The sequence below is a fragment of the Theropithecus gelada genome, chromosome 4 (assembly GCF_003255815.1).
Source record: "Theropithecus gelada isolate Dixy chromosome 4, Tgel_1.0, whole genome shotgun sequence".
NCBI lineage: Eukaryota > Metazoa > Chordata > Mammalia > Primates > Cercopithecidae > Theropithecus > Theropithecus gelada.
This window is the reverse complement of record NC_037671.1, coordinates 95,783,542-95,805,183: the sequence shown is the minus strand read 5'-3', so window position 1 is coordinate 95,805,183 and position 21,642 is coordinate 95,783,542. Positions and strand designations below refer to the sequence as shown.

Here is a 21,642-nt window from a genome sequence, read left to right as displayed (position 1 = left end):
ATTCTGATCAAGTTGCTAACACAAAATAAGATTGGTTATTTAGGGAAAAGAAAATAGAGAAGATAGATGTATATATATCAGAAAAGAAAGGATGAAAGTCAGTGGACTTGGGAGAGAAGAGAGACTATGAGAAACAAAGAGAGCTTTAGTAAAATAAAACTTCTGAAAATATTACCAAGACTTCTTACTTAGAATTTTTCTCTCCTCTTGAGTAAATTCTCCAGTATGGTTGGTGGTGGAACTTCTGGAAAGAAATTAAAAATGAATGAATTTTTAATTCAAAAACTAAAAATGAAAAAAAATTGATGAATTAATTGGATAAATAAATAGAAAGCAAGCCAATAAAATGTTTCAGATCTTCATTGACAATTACCTAGTACCTACTTAATAAGGATGTTAGAACTAAAAATTGTTATGTGTGAAATAGGAAACCTGCTTTAGGTTTCTTTGTCATCCGGTTTTGTGCTAATGTAAAATTAGAGTAAGAACTTGTACCAAACAACTATTAATTAAAAAAAATAGTGCTCTCAGGAGAACCAGGTAATAAAAATCTTTATTAATAGTGACTATAGAAAAGCATGAAAATTAAAATTAACATTTAATTAAAATTAAAGCCACTGGAAATATTTTAAAAATTAACAGTAAGATTATAACTTTTGTCTTTGGGGCAGTAATACGTTTTGAGATTCCTTGCAGTTTTGCTTTATATATGAATGTCATGAAATTTCCACCATGATTGACAGATAAAATAACAACAGTATTTTAGTGTTGACTACACTGGAGGCTAAAATATTTTTAAAGGATCAAAAAGAGCAAAACTGATCCTTCATAATGAAAGGCAGCCCTGGAGTTAAATGTTATTTACAAATCTCATTTCTCATTGATTTTTTGTGTTTTGGTTTTGTTTTCAGGCAAAAGGACTCTTGTGGAAGATGGAACTCATTGTCCATTTTCCAGAATGTATTTCCAAGCCCATCAATGGAACCTGATACTGCTGTTCTGTGTTGAAATGCTTGAAGAACACCTGCATCTCTGCTTGCATCTTCCATCCTACCGAAACCATGGTCTTCTCGGCAGTGTTGACTGCGTTCCGTACCGGGACATCCAACACAACATTTGTAGTGTATGAAAACACCTACATGAATATTACACTCCCTCCACCATTCCAGCATCCTGACATCAGTCCATTGCTTAGATATAGTTTTGAAACCATGGCTCCCACTGGTTTGAGTTCCTTGACAGTGAATAGTACAGCTGTGCCCACAACACCAGCAGCATTTAAGAGCCTCAACTTGCCTCTTCAAATTACCCTTTCTGCTATAATGATATTCATTCTGTTTGTGTCTTTTCTTGGGAACTTGGTTGTTTGCCTCATGGTTTACCAAAAAGCTGCCATGCGATCTGCAATTAACATCCTCCTTGCCAGCCTGGCTTTTGCAGACATGTTGCTTGCAGTGCTGAACATGCCCTTTGCCCTGGTAACTATCCTTACTACCCGATGGATTTTTGGGAAATTCTTCTGTAGGGTATCTGCTATGTTTTTCTGGTTATTTGTGATAGAAGGAGTAGCCATCCTGCTCATCATTAGCATAGATAGGTTCCTTATTATAGTCCAGAGGCAGGATAAGCTAAACCCATATAGAGCTAAGGTTCTGATTGCAGTTTCTTGGGCAACTTCCTTTTGTGTAGCTTTTCCTTTAGCCATAGGAAACCCTGACCTGCAGATACCTTCCCGAGCTCCCCAGTGTGTGTTTGGGTACACAACCAATCCAGGCTACCAGGCTTATGTGATTTTGATTTCTCTCATTTCTTTCTTCATACCCTTCCTGGTAATATTGTATTCATTTATGGGCATACTCAACACCCTTCGGCACAATGCCTTGAGGATCCATAGCTACCCTGAAGGTATATGCCTCAGCCAGGCCAGCAAACTGGGTCTCATGAGTCTACAGAGACCTTTCCAGGTGAGCATTGACATGGGCTTTAAAACACGTGCCTTCACCACTATTTTGATTCTCTTTGCTGTCTTCATTGTCTGCTGGGCCCCGTTCACCACTTACAGCCTTGTGGCAACATTCAGTAAGCACTTTTACTATCAGCACAACTTTTTTGAGATTAGCACCTGGCTACTGTGGCTCTGCTACCTCAAGTCTGCATTGAATCCACTGATCTACTACTGGAGGATTAAGAAATTCCATGATGCTTGCCTGGACATGATGCCTAAGTCCTTCAAGTTTTTGCCGCAGCTCCCTGGTCACACAAGGCGACGGATACGTCCCAGTGCGGTCTATGTGTGTGGGGAACATCGGACGGTGGTGTGAATATTGGAACTGACTGACATTTTGGGTGATACTTGTTCTTTATTGACATTGAAGTTTCTTTCTCATAGCCTCTCCACTTATACTTTATTGTTTTTTATGGACTTTGTGTATGTATGTGTGTGAGCAGTGTAAAGAAAGAATGGTAATTATGGTTCTGTTACCAAGAATAAACAATAGGAAAGTGATTACAAATATTACCTCCAGGGTTCAATAGAAATCCTCAATTTAGGGTGAGGAGATGTTTTTTTGGTTTTGGTTTTTGGGTTTTTCCTTGATTGATTTTGTTTTCATAGTAGGAATCAGGATTGTGCTTTATTGAGCCTGCAGTTATATTGAATTGTAGGCATTTTATTTGCTGCTAAGGTATGCTTAGTTGAGTTTATCAAGACTTTTTTTTTTCTGGAAGACACTGCTGCTTTTTACCATCATATTGGAGCCAAACATCTCAATCAATATATATTTAGATTTATTTTAAAAACTAACCCAAGAAGGTTAGTGACATTTTAAAGGTCATTACTATTTACTTTGGTGCACTTTAAGAGACAATGTACAAATTAATTCAGTCTTATTTTTCAGAATTGTTTTTATACATGATACGTGCTTTAGGAAACGTGCATTATCATTTATGGGAAGATAGTTTTAAAAAATGTTTTATCTGCATGTACAGTTGTAAAAGAGAGAACATAAAAGGTAGAAATTTTTCTAAGCACAATAGCAACTCTTCAGAGCAATAGCACAAAATCAAGGAGACAGCATCCTTGCGAATTTAAAAGGTGAATGTAGTGAGGGGGATGGCAGGTGGCTGGTGCAGGCTGTGGTGATTCCTTTTACTCAAGGGTTTTTGTGGAGTATAGGGAGAAGGGGTTGACATTTATGGACCTACGTTTCAGGCACTGTACATCATTTTATCCTCACAAGATGCTGTGAGGTAGGTATTATTGTTTTCATTCTTAGAGGTGAAGAAAGCAGGTCTCAGAGGGACTAAAATCCTGCCCAAGGTTAGTGGTAGAGCTGGGATCCAAAAATCTGTCAGAATCCTGAGGCTGCGCTGTTCCAGTATGCCACACAGACAGTTCATTCAGTTTAGATGTCTCATAGTCAAGAGGGAACTCTATGCATCCTTTAATTTTTTAGACTATAATATTCTTTTTAAAAATTAGCCTTTATTTTCTTACTACCAAAAGAAATATGAAGGCATTACAGAAACACTGGAAAATAGAAAAGAAAAAATATAATCACTTACAACTACTTTTTGTTTTTTGGAGACAGAGTCTCGCTTTGCCACCCGGGCTGGAGTGCAGTGGTGTGATCATGGCTCATTGTAGCCTCAACCTTGCAGGCTCAGGTAATCCTCCTGTCTCAGCCTCCTGAATAGCTGGAACCACACACACACACACACACACACACACACACATGTATGCCACCACACCCAGCTAATTTTTTGTATTTTCTTTTGTAAAGACAAGGTTTCACTATGTTACCCAGGCTGGTCTCAGACTCCTGAGCTCAAACGATCTGCCTGCCTTGGCCTCCCAAAATGTTGGGATTACAGGCATGAGCCACCACACCTGATTTACAACCACTGTTTAATGTGAGACTTAAAAATCTTAGATAAATAAGGCTATGAAGGAAATCCAGTGATTTTTTTGTTTTTGATTTGCAAAACAAGTGACTAACAATTATTGAGAAATTAAAGAGCTGTGTGTAGGTCTTGAGCCTGTGGGTTTGGGGGTTTCTAGTTGTCCACCTGTGTTAGTTCTAAGTGTTCTGGGTAAAACAGTATTGCCCCAATGCTTGCCCTAGCAGAGCTGGAGTTTGTGAACATACTCAGATGTGTGTCTCCTACAAAGAAGGGAAAATGAACCCTGGTCTGAGCCTAGAACAAGTTTTAATGGGGCATGTCTGACATTTCAAATTATTTTTCTCTTGCTGACAGTCTGCTCCCAGGTACATCTAAGGCCTTGGTCAGCTTCTCTGTTACCAGTGGCTCACTTTATAAAACAGCCCACAGGGATAAGGGCTGAAAGTATAGCCACTTGGCTACATCATTGATTAATTAAGTAAGTTAACTGTGGACTTACAGCATCTTTTCAGGATGTTAGTGCTTGGTGAGCCAGTGGAAAAAAATAAGCTTCTATTTCTTCATTTGTAAAACCAGAGAGTTGGATTAGATGAATCTCTAACGTCCTGACCAACTCAAATGTGCTTTCCTCCATACTAGGGTATAGATTTTTGAAGAGCCAAGCTGACTTCAGCATCACCTCACTCTTTGGTCTCTAGTATTACTTCTTTACATTTTACTTCATTAGCTATTTCTTAATATTAAATATCTGAAGAGCTTGTGGCACTGTGTCTGGAGTTTAGGGCATTGAAAGGTTGATGACATCATGAAAGACCTGGGAAACCCTGCTCTTAAGGAAATTGTACCGGTGTTGGAACTCATTGACCAGTTAAAGAGCTCTTTGGAGACTCAAGCATATTATTCAACATGTTTTTGGGATTATCTTCAAATGATAGTCACCTACCTCTTTCATTTCTAATTTTTATTCATAAGTAAAATTGGTTTTGTCCATAGGGATTTTATAGGACATAAGCACTGTAGTAGATACTAGTAGCATGTTGTATTTTGCTTTCCATTTTCAATATAAACTAGATTTCAAGCAGATATCGATACGGACTTTTTTTTATTAGACTTTCTCTGAGGAAAATCAGCATGATCTGTATTCATCTTACATATTGGTAGGTCATGAAGACTCCTTTTTGGCTGGAGTTGAAACTGAGCTTTGTTTTCTTTGTTCCTGTTTTATGGGCAGTCTTTAGGTACTTTCATGCTACTTAATAGGCAGTGCCTCATTTGGTGAGAGTTCTGGAGTGCCTGCCGAGACGCTCCCTGTTTGTGAACAAAGATTATGAAGGGGTCTTTGTGAGAATTCAGCAACAACACTGAACAGCAGTTTTTTTTTACACTGGATTATCTTGATCTGATGAGAGTTTACAAATCATTTTGAACATTTTTATTATGTATACATTTTGAAAGCTTTAAAAATAAGTACTATGGAGCACCTTTGAGAAATGTAGGAGCAAAATCATTTGTTGCCTATTCCCCCATATTTTCTTGAGGCAGGGAAAGATACCACTACTAATTCTCACTGCTGACAGGCATAATCCAAAATGGTTTTTTGTTTGCCTATTTTTCCTTCTGGCTAGTAAGAAGCATGACCACGAACGAAATATTTGTGGTCAAAAGAAAGATGCAAGAGAAATTCCAAATAGTATGAAGTAATGTTATTTAAACTTTTAATACGTGTTTAAGCATTCCCAAGGGAGCTTGTTAGCAGTACAGATTCCTGGGCCCCCAGAGGGTCTGTGGTTGAGCCCAGGAATGTGCATTTTTATTTTATTGAGCACTCTGCCTGACTCTGGCTCAGGTAGTCCCTGGGAAACACTTCAGGAAACATTCCTGTAGAAAATATATCTATTTAAATATTGTCTGTTTTATCCCACAATGTTTGTTTTGCGTCGCAAGCCATTATCTTCTAGGCATGGGTAATCCACATTGAGAGGAAAATCTACACAACATCGTGCCTAATTTGCTGCCACCTGTGTTTGTGCTGGATCTTGCCAGTGTTAGCTTTATTTTCTTTCAACTGGCAAAATACTGATAAAGCATATAGCTTCACAGTAGAGCAAAAAAGGTGACTAAATTGAAAGTCATGACTGTCAGCAGTCTAATTATGCTAATATTTTATTTTCTTCTAGAGAGGTGTCTTTATTGTATGTAATTCCCTGAAGAAATGTAAAGATTTATCTAATTCCCATTGCTCTGCCAGTTGTGTTCGATGGAAGCATTGAAGTAAAATAAAATAACCTTTTTAATCTCTGTATTTCTGTTGCCCACAAAGATATTTAAATTTTTTCTTGATCTTTGTTTTTGTTTATGTGAAAATATTTACGTATGTATCATTTCTGTATATATCACAGAAAAGTTTTCACTTGCTTGACATTTTATTCTACAATGATTTTTAGTTTAAGTTTAAAGAATGGCTACATTCAGATTTATTTTCACAACTATAGTCCTGCTAAACTGCCTTCATTGAAAACTCAGTTTTTATAATAAAAAATGTCAAAGCACAAGTTTGTTATTGGAGGTAAATTATAAGATTCTCAGATACCTATTGGTACTAGACCTTTGTGATTAAAATTAATTTATTTTACAATAGTAACTGACCTATATGGAGAAAAAGAAACACCTTGAATTATGGGTTCTAATATTTAAATATAAAAAAATTAAAAAATATGGTTATTTGTGCATATTCTTATCACAACCAAGAAAACAGCTCCTAATAAGAAAATAAATAAATATTTAACATTTCTAAAGTGGAGTTTTTTTTAAAAAAAAGGACTACTGCATCTCATTTAGAAAAGTTTATCATGAATAATAATTTCTGTTAAAAGCTGAATTTAGCTTCAGATTGTGCTTCCTTTGGGTTCTTATTTTCAAATTAGACCTCAAGACCTGTGTGCATATAACTGTATTCTAGTTTTAGAAGTTCTCAGAGTAGTTCAAGATGATATGACAAAAAACTAGTAGTATAGTCAACAATTGTTAGTAGAGTTATAAAGCTGTTAAACAGCTTTAAGAAATTCTGTCTAGGAAAGTGATGAAAATTTTACTGCTGAATTATTTAAAATTAGATTGTCAGTTTGGCAAAGCAATGATAATGTCTGCTTCTATTTTGATGAAATGATTTCATACTGCATTTCCATTTCTAAAAGCAAAGGCCTTTCTGTACTTATAAATCCATAGGAAACATCATTTATTTGTATAAGAGTTTCAGTTTTGTGCCAGTTAAACATGAGGGTTGTAAGTCACAAAAGAAGGTTGATTTACAAAAGCAGGTTGTTATTGAATCTACATTTGATGTTTCCTTCTGACACAAAAAAGTAAGAAAGATACAGCAAAATAGATATTAAAGCAACATGTTGAATTAAAAGAATAGTCACATCTACTATGAGACTAATGAACCCCACTCAATTCATCCATAATAAAGAGAACCCTTATAGAGCAATTTCTGCCTTCACTATCAAGGTGCAGTCAATTAGATTTAATATAAAAAAGGAAAAAAAAAAAGTAAGTTTCATGGCTGTATCAGTCAAGGTTTAAGCAGAGAAGCAGAACCAGTAGGAGAGAATAAGATTTATTGCAAAGAATTAGCTTATATGATTGTAGGGCTGGCTAGGCAGGTTGGAAATATGAAAGGCAGGCTTTCAGGAAGGAAAGACTGGAACTCTCAGGCACAGGCTGAAGGTGCTGTCCACAGATGGAGTTTCTTCCTTAGGGAAATCTCAGCTCTAATCTTTGGGCCTTTCAACTGCTTGAATCAGTCCCATCCAGATTATTAATCTCCTTTAGTTAGTGTGGACTGATTATAGACTTTAATCACATCTACAAAATACTTAACAGCAACACCTAGATTAGTATTTGATGGAATAACTGGGAACTATAGCTTAGCTAAATTAACTCATCAGAAGACCATCACAATGGAGATCTCCAAATTTAAAGTACTCTATGAAATAAAATCCTTCTATAATGCTGGAGGTGGTGGTCCAAAAATACAGCCACATAAATCTGTGTTGCATAAGTGGGAGTTTAATAATAAAATGACCAAGTTAAACTTGTTGCAGAGGATGGGATACACATTCTGACTGCATTATGTTTAATGTGCATAATCACAGGGCACCATATTTTGCTCTGATATTTACTTGATTTTGAAACTTCCTTAGAAGGGAGTAATAATTGATCAGATGATTATGTAAACCAGTATCCTTTCTATATAAGTTCTCATTTTCTGTGATACTTATCAAAGGCGATCCTTTTAAGGAATTTAAAAGCGTTTATAGTTATTCTAAGTGTGAAAGTACAATAATAGTACCAATAATAACAGATGCCACATTTTGGCCTCTAATTGTGGTTAAATACACCTTCAATCTATTTAATGCACAGTATTTCCCCTTTTCTGGCTGAGGTAACTGTTCCCAAGAAGTTAAGTACATTTTTCAGGAATAACTAGGATTCACATCTAGGCCACCTTCCCCTATTATTCTCTGATAACTGAACCAATCCCCTAGTGAGTGGAGCTTACTAAATGTCATACTGAATGAGTATTACTCTTAATGCATCAGAAAATCAGCAGCAAAATCTGTATTCCAAGATGGGGATATTAATGCTAAACTGAGATTGGTTTAGTCTTGGTTTTAAGTCATGAACTGTATTTGGATAAGTCATAAATAAGACTATTAGGCTGACTGGGGCCCTTAGAGCCTGGGACACAGCATCTGTAATGTCATAGAACATTCACAGAACCTGCTGACTGCAGCAGAAATATTGGAGCACCCAACTAATGTCCTCAGATCACATGGATCTCAGAACTCCTTTTGAATAGACTCTCACCCTGGTGCATAATTGGGGTTCCATTATGTACTAATTTGTCTGAAGTACTGGGAGTTATCTGTAGTAGCCAAGAATGAGGGAAAGGAGCTGGAGGTGATGAAGATCTGGCAAGGCTGGGTGGGGCCTAAATGTTGGAGGAGGCAGTGTGAGACTTTCCTGATCACTGCTCTCCCCTGTACCCTACCCTTGCTGGAGCCACCTGCCTAGCTATTCTGGGGACGGAAAACCCAAAGAATAAAGAACTGCCAAGGACTCCAGCAGTTCCACAGAGGAAAACTCCTCTGAAAGAGCTCACCCTAAGAAGTGGTGATTTCCTTCACCAGACGGAGCCCCTTGAGTCAGTAAGGCTGTGTTTTGCTTACTGCTGCATCCCCAGTGTTGAGTCAGAGCTGGGCCGTGGTATGCACTCAATTAATATTATTAGTAGACATTGTTTTTTTGTTTGTTTGTTTTGTTTCGTTTCTCTTTTTTAAAACAATGACTGAAGAGAAAACCAGTGTTCAGAAGAGATCAGTGTTTGGGGATCAGAATGATATTAGCATCTTCATATATAAACTGACTCAGTGGGACTTCTTTGCGTGTCATTAAACGTCTATCTTTGGCTGGGTGTGGTGGCTAACACCTGTAATCCCTGCAATTGGGAGGCTGAGGCTGGCAGATTGCTTGAGCCCAGGAGTTCGAGACCAGCCTGGCCAACATGGCGAAATCCTGTCTCTACTAAAATACAAAAATTAGCTGGGCATGGTGGCACATGCCTGTAATCCCAACTACTTGGGAGGCTGAAACATGAGAATCACTTGAACCCGGGAGGCAGAGGTTGCAGTGAGCTGAGATCTCACCACTGCACTCCAGCTTGGGCGACTGAGCAAGACTCTATCCAAAACAAACAAACAAAAAAAACCTATCTGTTATATATATATATAAATACAGTAACACCCATCAGTTTGGAATGTAGGATAAGCAGGCACAGGCACTGGTTTGTATATAGTTTATCTAAGGTTGATTAAACCAATTAATAATATAAATTGTTACTGGAGCATATTTAACTGTCAAAGACAAATCAGATAGTACTGAGCACAAAGTTGGGCCCTTTGGGTCCCCACACCAGTTTTGAAATTCTTACTGTGTCACCAAACTTTCAACATGTTGTAAAATGGCAGTGTTTTAAGATACCTTTAAACTCATGATTGTTACAAGAATTAGAATTGCTTAATCGATTGAGTACTTTGTATAAAAAACTGTCCCAAAAAACTGTGGTACTGTAATTTGTTAGACATATTTGAAAATAATGAGACAGAATATTTTTAAATTATGTAATTTATCATCTGTTCTGTGACAGAACCTCCATTAGAGGTTTTTGAATACATTATGCCCTAATAAGCAGACAAGGAACTAGTTCTGGGGCAATTAAATGACTGGACCAAATTTTTGCAGCAGTTAGGAAACAGAGTTGGGATTCAAACCAGACTCCCCAACTCCCAACTTTAGAGCTCTTTCCCACTTCATTTGAGTCAGTGAGATTTTACTGTCAGAAAGGAAAGGGCTGAATAGTGAGGTTGCAAGCTTTGGAAAAACCTGTTATCAAGTGAGAAGAGGCCAGACAAATGATTCTGGAAAATATCAGATAGATACGTTTTTATTAGTAGAAGCAATAATAATGGAACTTTTGTAGTATCTTAAATAAGATAACATTTTTTAAGGAGTTCATCTACGCTGCCTGGACTTAAACTTCTGAGGGGACCTAAGCTGACCTTTCATAGCCCACCTGCTCTGGTAAGTATTGCTATCACTTTTGCTGGACTTAAACTGGAAGAACTCTTTGTTCATGGATGTTGGGACTCCTTGGGAAGCTGTCAGCCAGAGATACCTTTCTGTACTTACCACCTCTCTGTGGACTCATTAGCAAGGTAACTGCAAATGGCACAGAAGACATTTCTCTCTGACAGGAGAGAGAAGAAAAGATTTTTCTTACACAGTTTCCCCAAAGGTAATCTCAAAAGCGATGATTAACCTAGAATGCAAGACATCACTATATGTGAATCTGTGTAAAGGCTGCTATTGCCAAGCAGTGGGTTCTATTTGATTTCTCCTGAGGGCAAAAGCCTTCTCATGAAAACAAATCTACAGTGAAACAAGAGGCATACTGAAGGGAAATATAAAAAATGTGATCTAACAGATGTGATGCCAGCCACCTCTTCCCACCCCTCTAACCCAAGACTTCTTATATAGACATAGATCTTTATTTCTAGCCCCACCTTTCTCCTTTAATTACACTTTCTCTCCTACTGGATGCTAAGCTCCCTGAGGGCCAGGCGCTAGGCTTGTTCATGGTTTCCCTAGCATCTACCATGGTGGCTGACAGAGAGCAGTACCCTCTCAAAGTCTGGAAGTGGACCTTTTGATAATAGAATCTTGCTAATAAAAACTAGAATGGACTTTTCCAAGCCAAATAAGTTCTAGCTAGCAAGAACTGAGATCAACGCCCACGTCTTCAGTCTCTGGTGACTCACCTACTATTCTAACCTGCTTCCTGGACTTAAGAGAAAGTAATCTGGGGGTTTTCTTATACCATCTAGGCAAGTTTGGGGATTAATGTGTAGAGTGAATAAGATTGCTAATTTGTACTTGCTAAATCCGGCAGCCCTGAATTCTGAACCATATATATATATATATATTTTTTTTTTTTTTGACCCTATGATTTCCAATTCATGTCATGTGGGAGGTCCTCCATTTCACTTATTTATAAGGTGGCCCTATGACTGCATCTTGTGGTGTCGACTAAATATGCTCAGGCTCAGGCTCTTCACGGGGTAGAGGGAGAACATAACTTATGATGCAGATGAGGAGTGCACATACAGATGGACTGATAACACCAGCATGTAAGGTGTGTTTCTGTGACTGTTTTGGGTAATCAGAATGAATGATGATGGGGATATGGACAAGTCATATTCCATGACCACCTCCGTCATGGAAATTTGGGCTGGGAAAAGTTTTCTGTTGTTGGAATTAGATATACATATGTCGAATGCCATTTTGAACACTTGCAACAGATCTTCAGAGTTTAAATCACTTTCACCACAGTTTTGGCAGGACCGTGAACACATTTTTTTTAGTTGTTCTTCCTGATGGAAGCTATAAATAGCTTTGTGGAAGGATATAATTATCCCAAAGTAGAAGCTAAAGATAAAAAATCTGCTTGAGATTTTTTAAGGAACATTTAATAGTTATTATTATGTAACATTTATTAAGTATGCTCACTGTGTTCATTGTCTTTGCCAGGAAGAAACTGGGAATAAAAAGTCAATCCAAGATGTGACACGTATAAATAGACTAAAAGGTACATACTTTAACATGGTGCCAGAACAAACAGTTGGCTTAATAAAAAAAGAAAATTTAGAAGAACAAAAAGGCAGCCAAATCAGTCTACTATTGTATAGAAGTGAGGAAAACTTAAATTTAGTAACAAATCTTTAAAACACTGACCATTTAAAACAAAGATGGATAGTCTGTAAAAACAGGAAACACTGGCTGGGTGCGGTGGCTCATGCCTGTAATCCTAGCATTTTGGGAGGCCGAGGTGGGCGGATTGCCTGAGCTCGGGAGTTCCAGACCAGCCGGGGCAGCACAGTGAAACTCCATCTCTACTAAAATACAAAAAATTAGCTTGGTGTGGTGGCATGTGCCTATAGTCCCAGCTACTTGGGAGGCTGAGGCAGGAAAATTGCTCGAACCTGGGAGACAGAGGTTGCAGTGAGCCAAGACTGGCCACTGCACTCCAGCCTGGGCGACAGAGTGAGACTGTCTCCAAAGCAAAACAAAACAAAACAAAAACCAGGAAACATTATGGTATGTGCTTGGGGTGGGGGTGGGTAGTGCTGTGTTTTTGGCAGCTAGCTCAGACTTTTACATATAAAAGGTGTTTACTTTGCTTAATGAAGAAGTTCTAAAATACGTAAATGCTAAATAAAGGTTCAATGTTGGTTGAAGCAAGGTCAGTGTTACAAATAATAATTTTGGTTGTCAGTTCCTGGTTAAGACTTTTATTGCTGTTTAAGCCCATAGAAAGTCCACAACCAAATAATTACATTAATGGAAGTCATTTATTTGACTCCTGCTAGGTGATGCAAATACTTTATCTTTAAATGTATAATCGCCAGTCCTTATAATGACTCTGGGAGGTAGATATTATTCTATTTTATAAATCTTTAAAGCTTCAAGTGGTTAATTGAATTTTGAGAGGCTACAGGACTCATAAAGTGGGGGTACTGTTACCAAAACACCAGGGGTTCCTTCTAAGTCCTGCTGAAAGCCCGTCACTGAGACAAGTATCACCAGGGAAGAAGGCTTCTAGTGTTGCAGCCAAGAATGGGAGATCAATCTCAAATCTGTCTCTGCAAGTGACTAAAATTAGGGGTTTATATAGAAGGGAAGAAATGGAACTCCACATGGGAAAACAGGAATTGGAGAAGGGGGTAAGGAAGAGGTGTTGGTTACCAGGCAGCAAGTGGTTGGCTAGGCGATCATGACAGGTGTTGGGTCTGACGTCTCGTCCAGATGCAGTGATAGATTGGAAAATTTCAGTTTCTTGACACTGTCTGGGAGGCCTGATGGTTGGTTTCCTGAGAAAGGAACTCAGATAAGACAATGCAAGTTTCTCAAGTTTTAAAACTGCAAGGGTCAATTTCTAGGTTTTTTCAAAAGAAATCATAAACATCCGTTCTATGGGACAGTTGGGCTGGTTTCAGAACAAAAATTTAAACCTGTGTCTGTACAGACACTGAAACTCAGGTGTTTTTTACATCATAATACTGCCAATCCAACCTCTTACCTGTACTTTTTTGTTTCCTTCACTTTATTCTTCCTCATTCATGAAGGATTTTCCTTTAGAATCCAATGGTCCCAATCAACCTAGCTTGGGCCTCATGACTCATCCTGTTGCCTCTGGCCCTGCTCAGCTTGTCCTCAACTCCTCCATGGTCGGCTGACTCTAAGCTTGTGATTTGTCTACATTATTCATCACTTCTTCATCTCAGTATATACCAGGTTCAGCATTACTAAACCCAACTCAGCACTGGTAATTTGCAGCAGTGCCACCCCACAATTTCTGACACAGGTAAAACATGCATAACCACATTGTGGCCTAAAGTAAAATGTTTCTCATTTGCAAGCAAGAGACACAGGAAATGAATTCAAGATCCCTATTAAGCATTATTGGCTCTTGTATCTTCAGAGAAGGTCTGACTGTAGGGCAGAAATCTAGGCAGGCCAGGCAGGCATGCAGCTTCTGGAGGGCAGGGCAATAGAAGACTTTTGAGATCTAGATAATACAAACAATGGTAGTTTCTTTGTGCTAGGTTATTCTTGGAAAAATTTTCAGACATGGTGACCGTCAGAAAGGCAGAAAAGATTTAGGTAGTGAGTAGGGACTCAGGCTGGTGAAGTTCCTACTCAGGTCTTTATTAACTGAAAGTCAAATACCTCCTTTCTCAGGAATGCTAGCTTGACCATGGGATCTCAGGAGATCTGAAGGCCCGTGGCTCTGGTCATGAAGCCCTGATTCTCAGAAGCAGAGCCTCATGGAAACTTGACCCTTTCTGTAGCCTGGGTGCTTATCTGGGTGCTTTCAATATAATTTCCAAAGTAGCTGACACAGTACTATGGAGTTAGAATGGTTAGGAGTAACACTAGAGTAAAAACAGCAGTTCCTTCCTCTTCTGGAAAGGAAACCATTATGCACAAGGGTATACTCAGCAATCATGCAGATGACAAAAATTAAAATCTGGGACATGGGATATGGTGAGGGCTAGTAAATGAACCATGAAAACACTGTCACTGTGGGACAGGTTATAATATAGCTATTCAAATGCTGTCTTGACCTAGTTTGGGGGACCTGGTTAGAGGCTGGCCAGTTGCCCTTCTTGAACAGCTGATTAAGTCCATACCCACAAACACCTTCCCTATCAAGCTTTTATTCCCTAAGTCAGCCATAAACCCCACCTGCCCTAATTCCCCCATTCAGACAATTAGGAACAGCCCTTAGGCTCTAGAGCTCGCTGGATTAGTCACACTAGCCAATCCCAAGTCTGCATACCCTGCCTCACCCCTGAGCAATGCACAATAGAAGCTTCAGCCCACAGTTCCCCTTCTCTCTCTGCCCTGTGACAGATCCCAGTATAGCCTCCTATGGCGTGACATGTACTCTTTCTTGGGAACTGTTAGTAGCACAAACTGTCTTTTCAATGGCTGTCATCTCCTGATGTGTTGGCCTTACCACACAGAAATAATAATAAAATCTATTACAACACAAGTGCACACCAACGGTAGATGAGAGAATTTGGGAAATGACCCAAGAATTTGTAAACCTTAAGAAATGGACTTTATAAGAATGATGCCAGTGTGTAAAGACCTCAGGAAGTTAATGGGGTGCAGAGCTGGCTTAAAGGTAGGGGCTGAAGTTACCTGGTTTTACATAGTTCTTTTATGCCTTCAAATCTCTCTCTATTATCATTTGAAGAAAACAGACTTTTGTTGCCCTCACATCTCCTCTGCCCTTGTTCCATACCATGTGCTCTGATTGTCTTCATGCTCTGCAACTTGACTTGCTCACTGGCATCCTGGCTAAAGTCTTATTGCTTAGTATCTTGTGAATGACTTCCTCCACTGACTCTGACTTTTGGGGCTGTTTTTCTAGCAGTTAGTTTTGCTTCTTTCTTAAAGGAATTAAAATTCTTTCTCTAGCCATGCTTCCTCAGGCTGCCTGGGTAATCACTGGTCCAAACATTATTCTAGGTGTATTACCCTGACCCCACAAAGGTGACATGAAAATCAATCTGTGTATTCATTAAAGTAGTGATAGCTTTTGTGACAATAAACCCCTCAAATCAATAGCTTAATATAAGAATAGTTGATTTCATTTTCATATAACAATCCAATTCAAATGTCCCCCGTTGGTTCCAAGCAGTCACCCAGGAATCCAGAATGATGGAAGCTCTAGTATCTTCAGCATGCAGATTCCAATGTATTCCAATATACAGCTAGTATTCCAATATACAGCTGTATTACAATATACAGCCAGTGATAAAAGAGATACCATGCCTGGACACCTGGAAGATTTTTATGGGCCAAACTTGAAAATGGCTTCCATCATTTCACAGATATTCCCATGGATAGAAGTTGGTTATGTGGATATACCTTCCTGCAGTGGAGGCAGAAATATGGTGTAGCTTGTGTGCACCAGATGAAAAGGAAATGAATTTTGGTGAAAACAAAGTCATTTCTGTATAGTAGAGCCAACAGTGGCCACTTGTTTGTGGCCACAGCATCCCAAAGAGAGAAAACCTTCACCTGAGACTGTGGGTTTCCCTCACTGTTTGATAGTAGCCCAGGAGAGTTAGTCCAGGTACAGCTCCAGCTTCCATTTTCAGACCCATGCCAGAAAGATTTCCTCTGACACAGTCTGAGTCCTCACTTCCTTATGGCATTGATGAGCTCTGTATCCCAGGCTGTGAAATTTATGGATGAGGCAGAATGACTGACAGTCTTGATATCCTGGCTGAGAAGAGAGACAAACAGATGAACAACCCCACACTCGTGACTAAACAGACTTTCCCCAGATCAGCATGAGGATTTCTCACAGTATTTCAGGCCATGTTAGGTCATTCCAGCCTGGCACCAAGTGCCTTCACACCCATCTGCCGCCTCTCCCGGGGCATCAGCTAATGCATTGCTGTATCTTGAAGTTCTGGTTGCTGGCACAGGTTTCATTCAGGGTCAATGAGAACCAGAGTGTTTGACACCAGGAAGGCTTTCAAGACACGTCTATGATTTATTACACTAGGCCACAAAGTTAACTGTCTGTGTATAGAAGGTCAACTGACTAGCCAGCCATATCTTCTCATTGGCGGAGGGCTGCACATAAACTATGTGAGTGGAGGAAGAATGCTGCTGCACAATCAGTGGGTACATTTACAGTTACATCCCCAGGAAACCAGCTGCTTTTGTAAATATTCCTCTCTGTCTATTCAAGGTGCCCTTTATCTGATGATTTGTAAATGCTGTAGTCTGCTTTAGTAAGTGCAACTGCTAGTTTTCTTCTTCTCTTTACTAGCTTATTCTTTTCTTCTTGTCTTCTTCCTTCTTCTAACTATTCCAATAAGACAATGAACACTGGGTGCTCATAGAATCCAGGTGGGCTGGACACAGTCCCATAGAATAGCAGTTGGAGAAAATCCTGTCCTCTGGGTCCTGGTGCATAGGCCCAGCTACTTTGTTTAAGTCTGAGTAAATACCACTGATTACCACTGATGGATGTACACTAGGATAGGGCTTATGGCTCAGAAATGTTTGGGTGGAGGATCACATGGAACTGGTACTGGAGGTCAACTGTGATAAACAGGCATCCATATAAAAGTGCACCTGAAACATTCTATGTGTCTCAGGGCCCTCACATACTCATAAATGAGATTTTCCCATCTTCTGAGCTCATTTCTTAATTCTTCAATTTATGATTTCATTTTACTCCCAGGATCTGATGCTTGGCTCTAAATTTGTTGTATTTTCTTGACTGTAATTCAAATTATGCCTCTGGAATCATGGCTGCAAGTTTCCTGGGAAGATATTTCACCTGGCCCAAGATTTCCTCCAGATTCCTGTACACCACCCAGACCTTAATCTGCAGTTCTTCTGAGGCTCCCTTGCCCAGGCTGGAGTGCAATGGTGCAATCATAGCTCACTGCAGCCTCAAACTCTGGGCTTAAGCCATCTTCCCACCTCAGCTTCCCAAGTAAGTAGCTAGGACTACAGCCACATGCCCCCATTGCCCAGCTATATATATTTTATTTTTTGTAGAAACGGGTTCTTGCTATATTGTCCATACTGGTCTCAAACTCCTGGCCTCAAGCGATTCTCCTGCCTCAGCCTCCCAAAGTGCTGAGATTGCAGGTGTGAGCCACTGTGCTTGGCTGAGAAGTCAGATTCTAATACTATTTTAATTTGCTTTTCACTCAGTAACAATTCCATTCAGTATTGCTTTACAATATTACATAAAATGCTGTGATGAACATCCCTGAACATATTTACTCACACTCGTGGGTTTTGTTGGTTTCGTTTATTTGAGATCAATTCCAAGGGGTTGAATTGTGAGGTTCAAAAGGCAGTCAGTCATTTTTGAAATTTTGGACTTATTGTCAAATTGCTGTTTAGAAAAGTTGTAGGAGTTTATATTCACTGTAGCAAATGCCTATGTCCTAATTGAAGACTGAACTCCAGAATTAGTTTTTAATTTTTATTTTGGTAAATGAAAAATGGAACGTATTTCAAAATGCTTTTCTTTTATTGTTAGTAGACCAAGCAATATTTCTGTTTATTTCCTTTTTCTATTTCTTGTGAACTACTTTTCCCATTTTTCTGTCAGGGCATTTGTCTTTTCCTTGATAATTTGTGGGAGTTTTCCTAACATACACCAGATGTAACCTTAGCATTGGTTTCTCTAGGCTCTGGCCATTGGCATTGCTTTCAGTTCTTTAAACATATCACACCCACTGGCCTTCATGTCTTCATATGTTATTAGTAAAAAATTTATCTTTAAGCAGTTTGACTTAACCAGGTAGCAACTAGCATGTCAGGAAATTGCCATAAGCTGAAAAGAATTCTGATGTGCCTTGACCCTTCCCTTAACAGAGATACAAATGATCACAAGTTTCTAGTGAAGCTTTATGGGTCAGTGCAGAGTGAGAAGAATTCAGTGAAATTCTGGTACAAATGTTATTTTACTTATCTAATTTAAGTCATAAATTTGGATTTAGTAGAGTTCCTCTCTCTTCTTCAGGTCTTAAACATTCCTCAGGGTGGTCTTCTGTAAACTTCCGCACCCCCACTTGTCAATGGTAAATCCTTGCTATCTATTCTGAAAGCATAGCACTGTATACACTTCCCTTTTCATAACACTCTTCACAGTTAGAATTTCTTTTTATTGCTTGCCTTCTGCAACAGTGTAAACACTGTTAGGGTAAAGACATGCCACCATTGTTCACTGTTGTTTGACCAAAGCCACAATTTCTTCTTTCTCTTTGCTAATGGAAATTTGTTCAGATATTCATCCCTGAATATCTCAGAAGAGGCCATCCTCACACCCCACTCTAACAGTAGTTTCATTGATCTAAATTCTCCTTTTTTTTTTTTTGCCAATGAATTTATCATGATTAGGAGTGCGATACAGTTTGAGCTGAGGAAGCACAAGGAAAGATTTCCTGAAAGCATTTCCTTCATCTCCTGGGGTAGCTTCCAAAAAGGAGGTCACTCATATTCTGGACATGGAGATGTATCTCACAACTCTGCCTCTTTTTCCTTCGGATGAGGATGAAATCAATGCACAGGTGTCACTCCTAAAATCCACATCATGACTGACTTTTGGTTATGTGTACCAATAAATGTCCTTATTTAAGCCAGTTTGAATCAGATTTTCTATTACTTTAGCAAAGTGCACCATGTGTAATATTATATATCTAATCAGTCCCTACACTGAACAAATACTTACTGAACTGAATCAAAAATTATTTCTCATGTATGATGCATGTGTCTTCCTTAGTTTAGCTTTTATCCCTTACATTTTTGTTTTGTTTAATTATAAGATAATAAATATTTTTTTTCAAAAGTCAAAGCGTTATAGAAATATGACAGAGAACTTTAATTTCTACTTTCTTCTTTCTAATTACACTTTCCTGAGGTATCTAATGCTAACCTTTGGCTGAATGTACCTGTGTATATTCCTCTGGGCTCACAGAGATTTATGAACTTCTACTGTGTTTAGTTTTGTTTTCTTGTTTATTCATTTTTTAAAAAATCGGGTCATGGTGTATATATTGTTGTACAATGTCTTCATTTTATTTTCAAATTAATAGATCATGGCTGTTTTTATAGGTTGGTCTACCTGGATACAACTCATTCTTCTTAATAACTATATACCATAGCTGATTTCTTTACATTTCTGCTGTGGTTAAATGTTTCTCACAGATTTTTTCTTCTTGGGGCATAAGAAGAAAATAGTAGATAGCCTGCACAACATGACTTAACCTCATCTCTACCAAAAAACAAAAGCAAAAACAAACAAACAAAAAACACGAAAATTAGCCGGGCGTGGTGGTGGCACATGCTTGTAGTCCCAGCTACTTGGGAGCGTGAGGTGGGAGGATTGCTTGAACCCAGGAGGCAGAGGTTGCAGTGAGCCGAGATTGCGCCACTGTACTTCAGCCTGGGTGACAGAGCAAGACCTTGTGGAAGAAAAGAAGAAGAGGAAGAAGAAGAAGGAGAAGAAGAAGAAGAAAGAGGGAGAGGGAGAAGAGTGGTTGATGAAGTGGCTTAGGCAGTGGGAAGGATGTGTTAAGGCATCTAGCTTACCAGTTTGAGATTTAAGATCCTTCCTTCCTTCCTTCCTTCCTCCCTCCCTCCCTCCCTCCCTCCCTCCCTCCCTTCCTTCCTTCCTTCCTCTCTCTCTCTCTGTCTCTCTCCCTCCCTCCCTCTCTCTCTCTCTTTCTTTCTTCCTTTTTAAAGCAGGGTGTTTTTTCTTATAGTAACTCGAAATTTGTTCTTTGTGCCCTTTGCAAGAAACCATACCTGGAGAACAGCCTTAGGGAGATTTTTTTGGCTGCAGGTAATAAAGTAATGGGTTCATGAGGGCCTCAGAAATTAGATGAAAACCAGAAAGATCTAAGATTTTAATCCCAACCCAGAAAATCAGGACTGTGTTTTCCCTTTGAAATGAAAATTTAACTCTTAGGTATACAGATTTATTTATTATCAGTGTGGGATATACCTTTTGTTTTTGATAACTCTATTAAATACTAATTCTTGCTGATTGGGGATAGCTTAATTTCTTGTTAGTAGATATGCTATAGTTGAAAGGGTGAGTGGTAAATGACTTTATAAGGATCAATTCTTCTGTCTACCTGCCTTCAAAGACACATAAGAAGATAAAACAGTGATTTTAAATTGAGGAAAAACTAAAATTACCTGACACTTACGTTCAAGGTGACATACAATCAGAATTTTTACCAGTTTCCCTAAGGAACAGTTCATTCTTGGCAACAGCAAAATCAAATTTCAGAGGCAAAGAGAGAAAGAGAGAGCTGGGATGATCTGAATCAATTTGGACAATATAATAAGGGTAAAATGTGGGTAGTCACATTTCCAAGCAGTTTTTATCAGCTGAATAATACCAGAGAGGACCAGACAGAACATCCTGTGGCAAATTAACCTATAAGGCACATAGATAAAGGTGGGTATGGTTTCTGTATAAGTTCAAAGCACAGATGGAAATTAGCTCCTTCCAGGTATAGTAATTTTAGACTCCAGGAACACTGTAGTTTTCTGAGGTTAAAAATAGTGCAAAAGTCTAAAGCTCAAATTTTCTCGAGGTAACTCAACTCAGCTTGTCTAAGTATACAGTGATCCAAGGCTTAGGGAGAGTAAATACTGAGTCGCTCACAGAGCCACTGAAAACAAGATCAGAAACACAATAAAAACAAATGAACAAATAGACAAAACAAGAGGAAGATAACTTTTTGCTTTTATTCTTAAGACAGATATAAACATTTGTGTTATCTTAGTTTTGGTTTTTTAAAATCACAATGAGCTAAGTTTTCATTTTGTATAATACATATTTTCCTAAGTGGAATATACTGGCAACCTTCCATGAGTGGAGTGATATAGAGAGAAGTTTGAGAACAGAGGGAAATCCTCTCCATTGTACTAGATAGTTCTGTAGAAGGAATTCACTGAAGGTGAATAGAAAAAGGATACCAATGATATGATTTAGAGTAAATTTGGATTTTTAAAATACAATAATAAGTTTTCTGTTCTGTAAAATGTAATATT

At 38.6% G+C, this 21,642-nt stretch overlaps 1 protein-coding gene across 1 annotated transcript in view; it reads left to right on the top strand.

Moving 5' to 3' along the window:
- The window catches only part of GPR63 (G protein-coupled receptor 63), a 44,237-nt gene extending 37,543 nt beyond the window's left edge, over positions 1-6,694 (top strand). Inside the window, exon 2 of the mRNA XM_025383350.1 lies at positions 912-6,694. Coding sequence (XP_025239135.1) covers positions 1,062-2,321 — 1,260 coding nt within the window. The 5' untranslated portion in view covers positions 912-1,061 and the 3' untranslated portion in view covers positions 2,322-6,694. The remainder of the gene's footprint in view (positions 1-911) is intronic.
- The last annotated feature ends 14,948 nt before the right edge of the window (positions 6,695-21,642 follow it).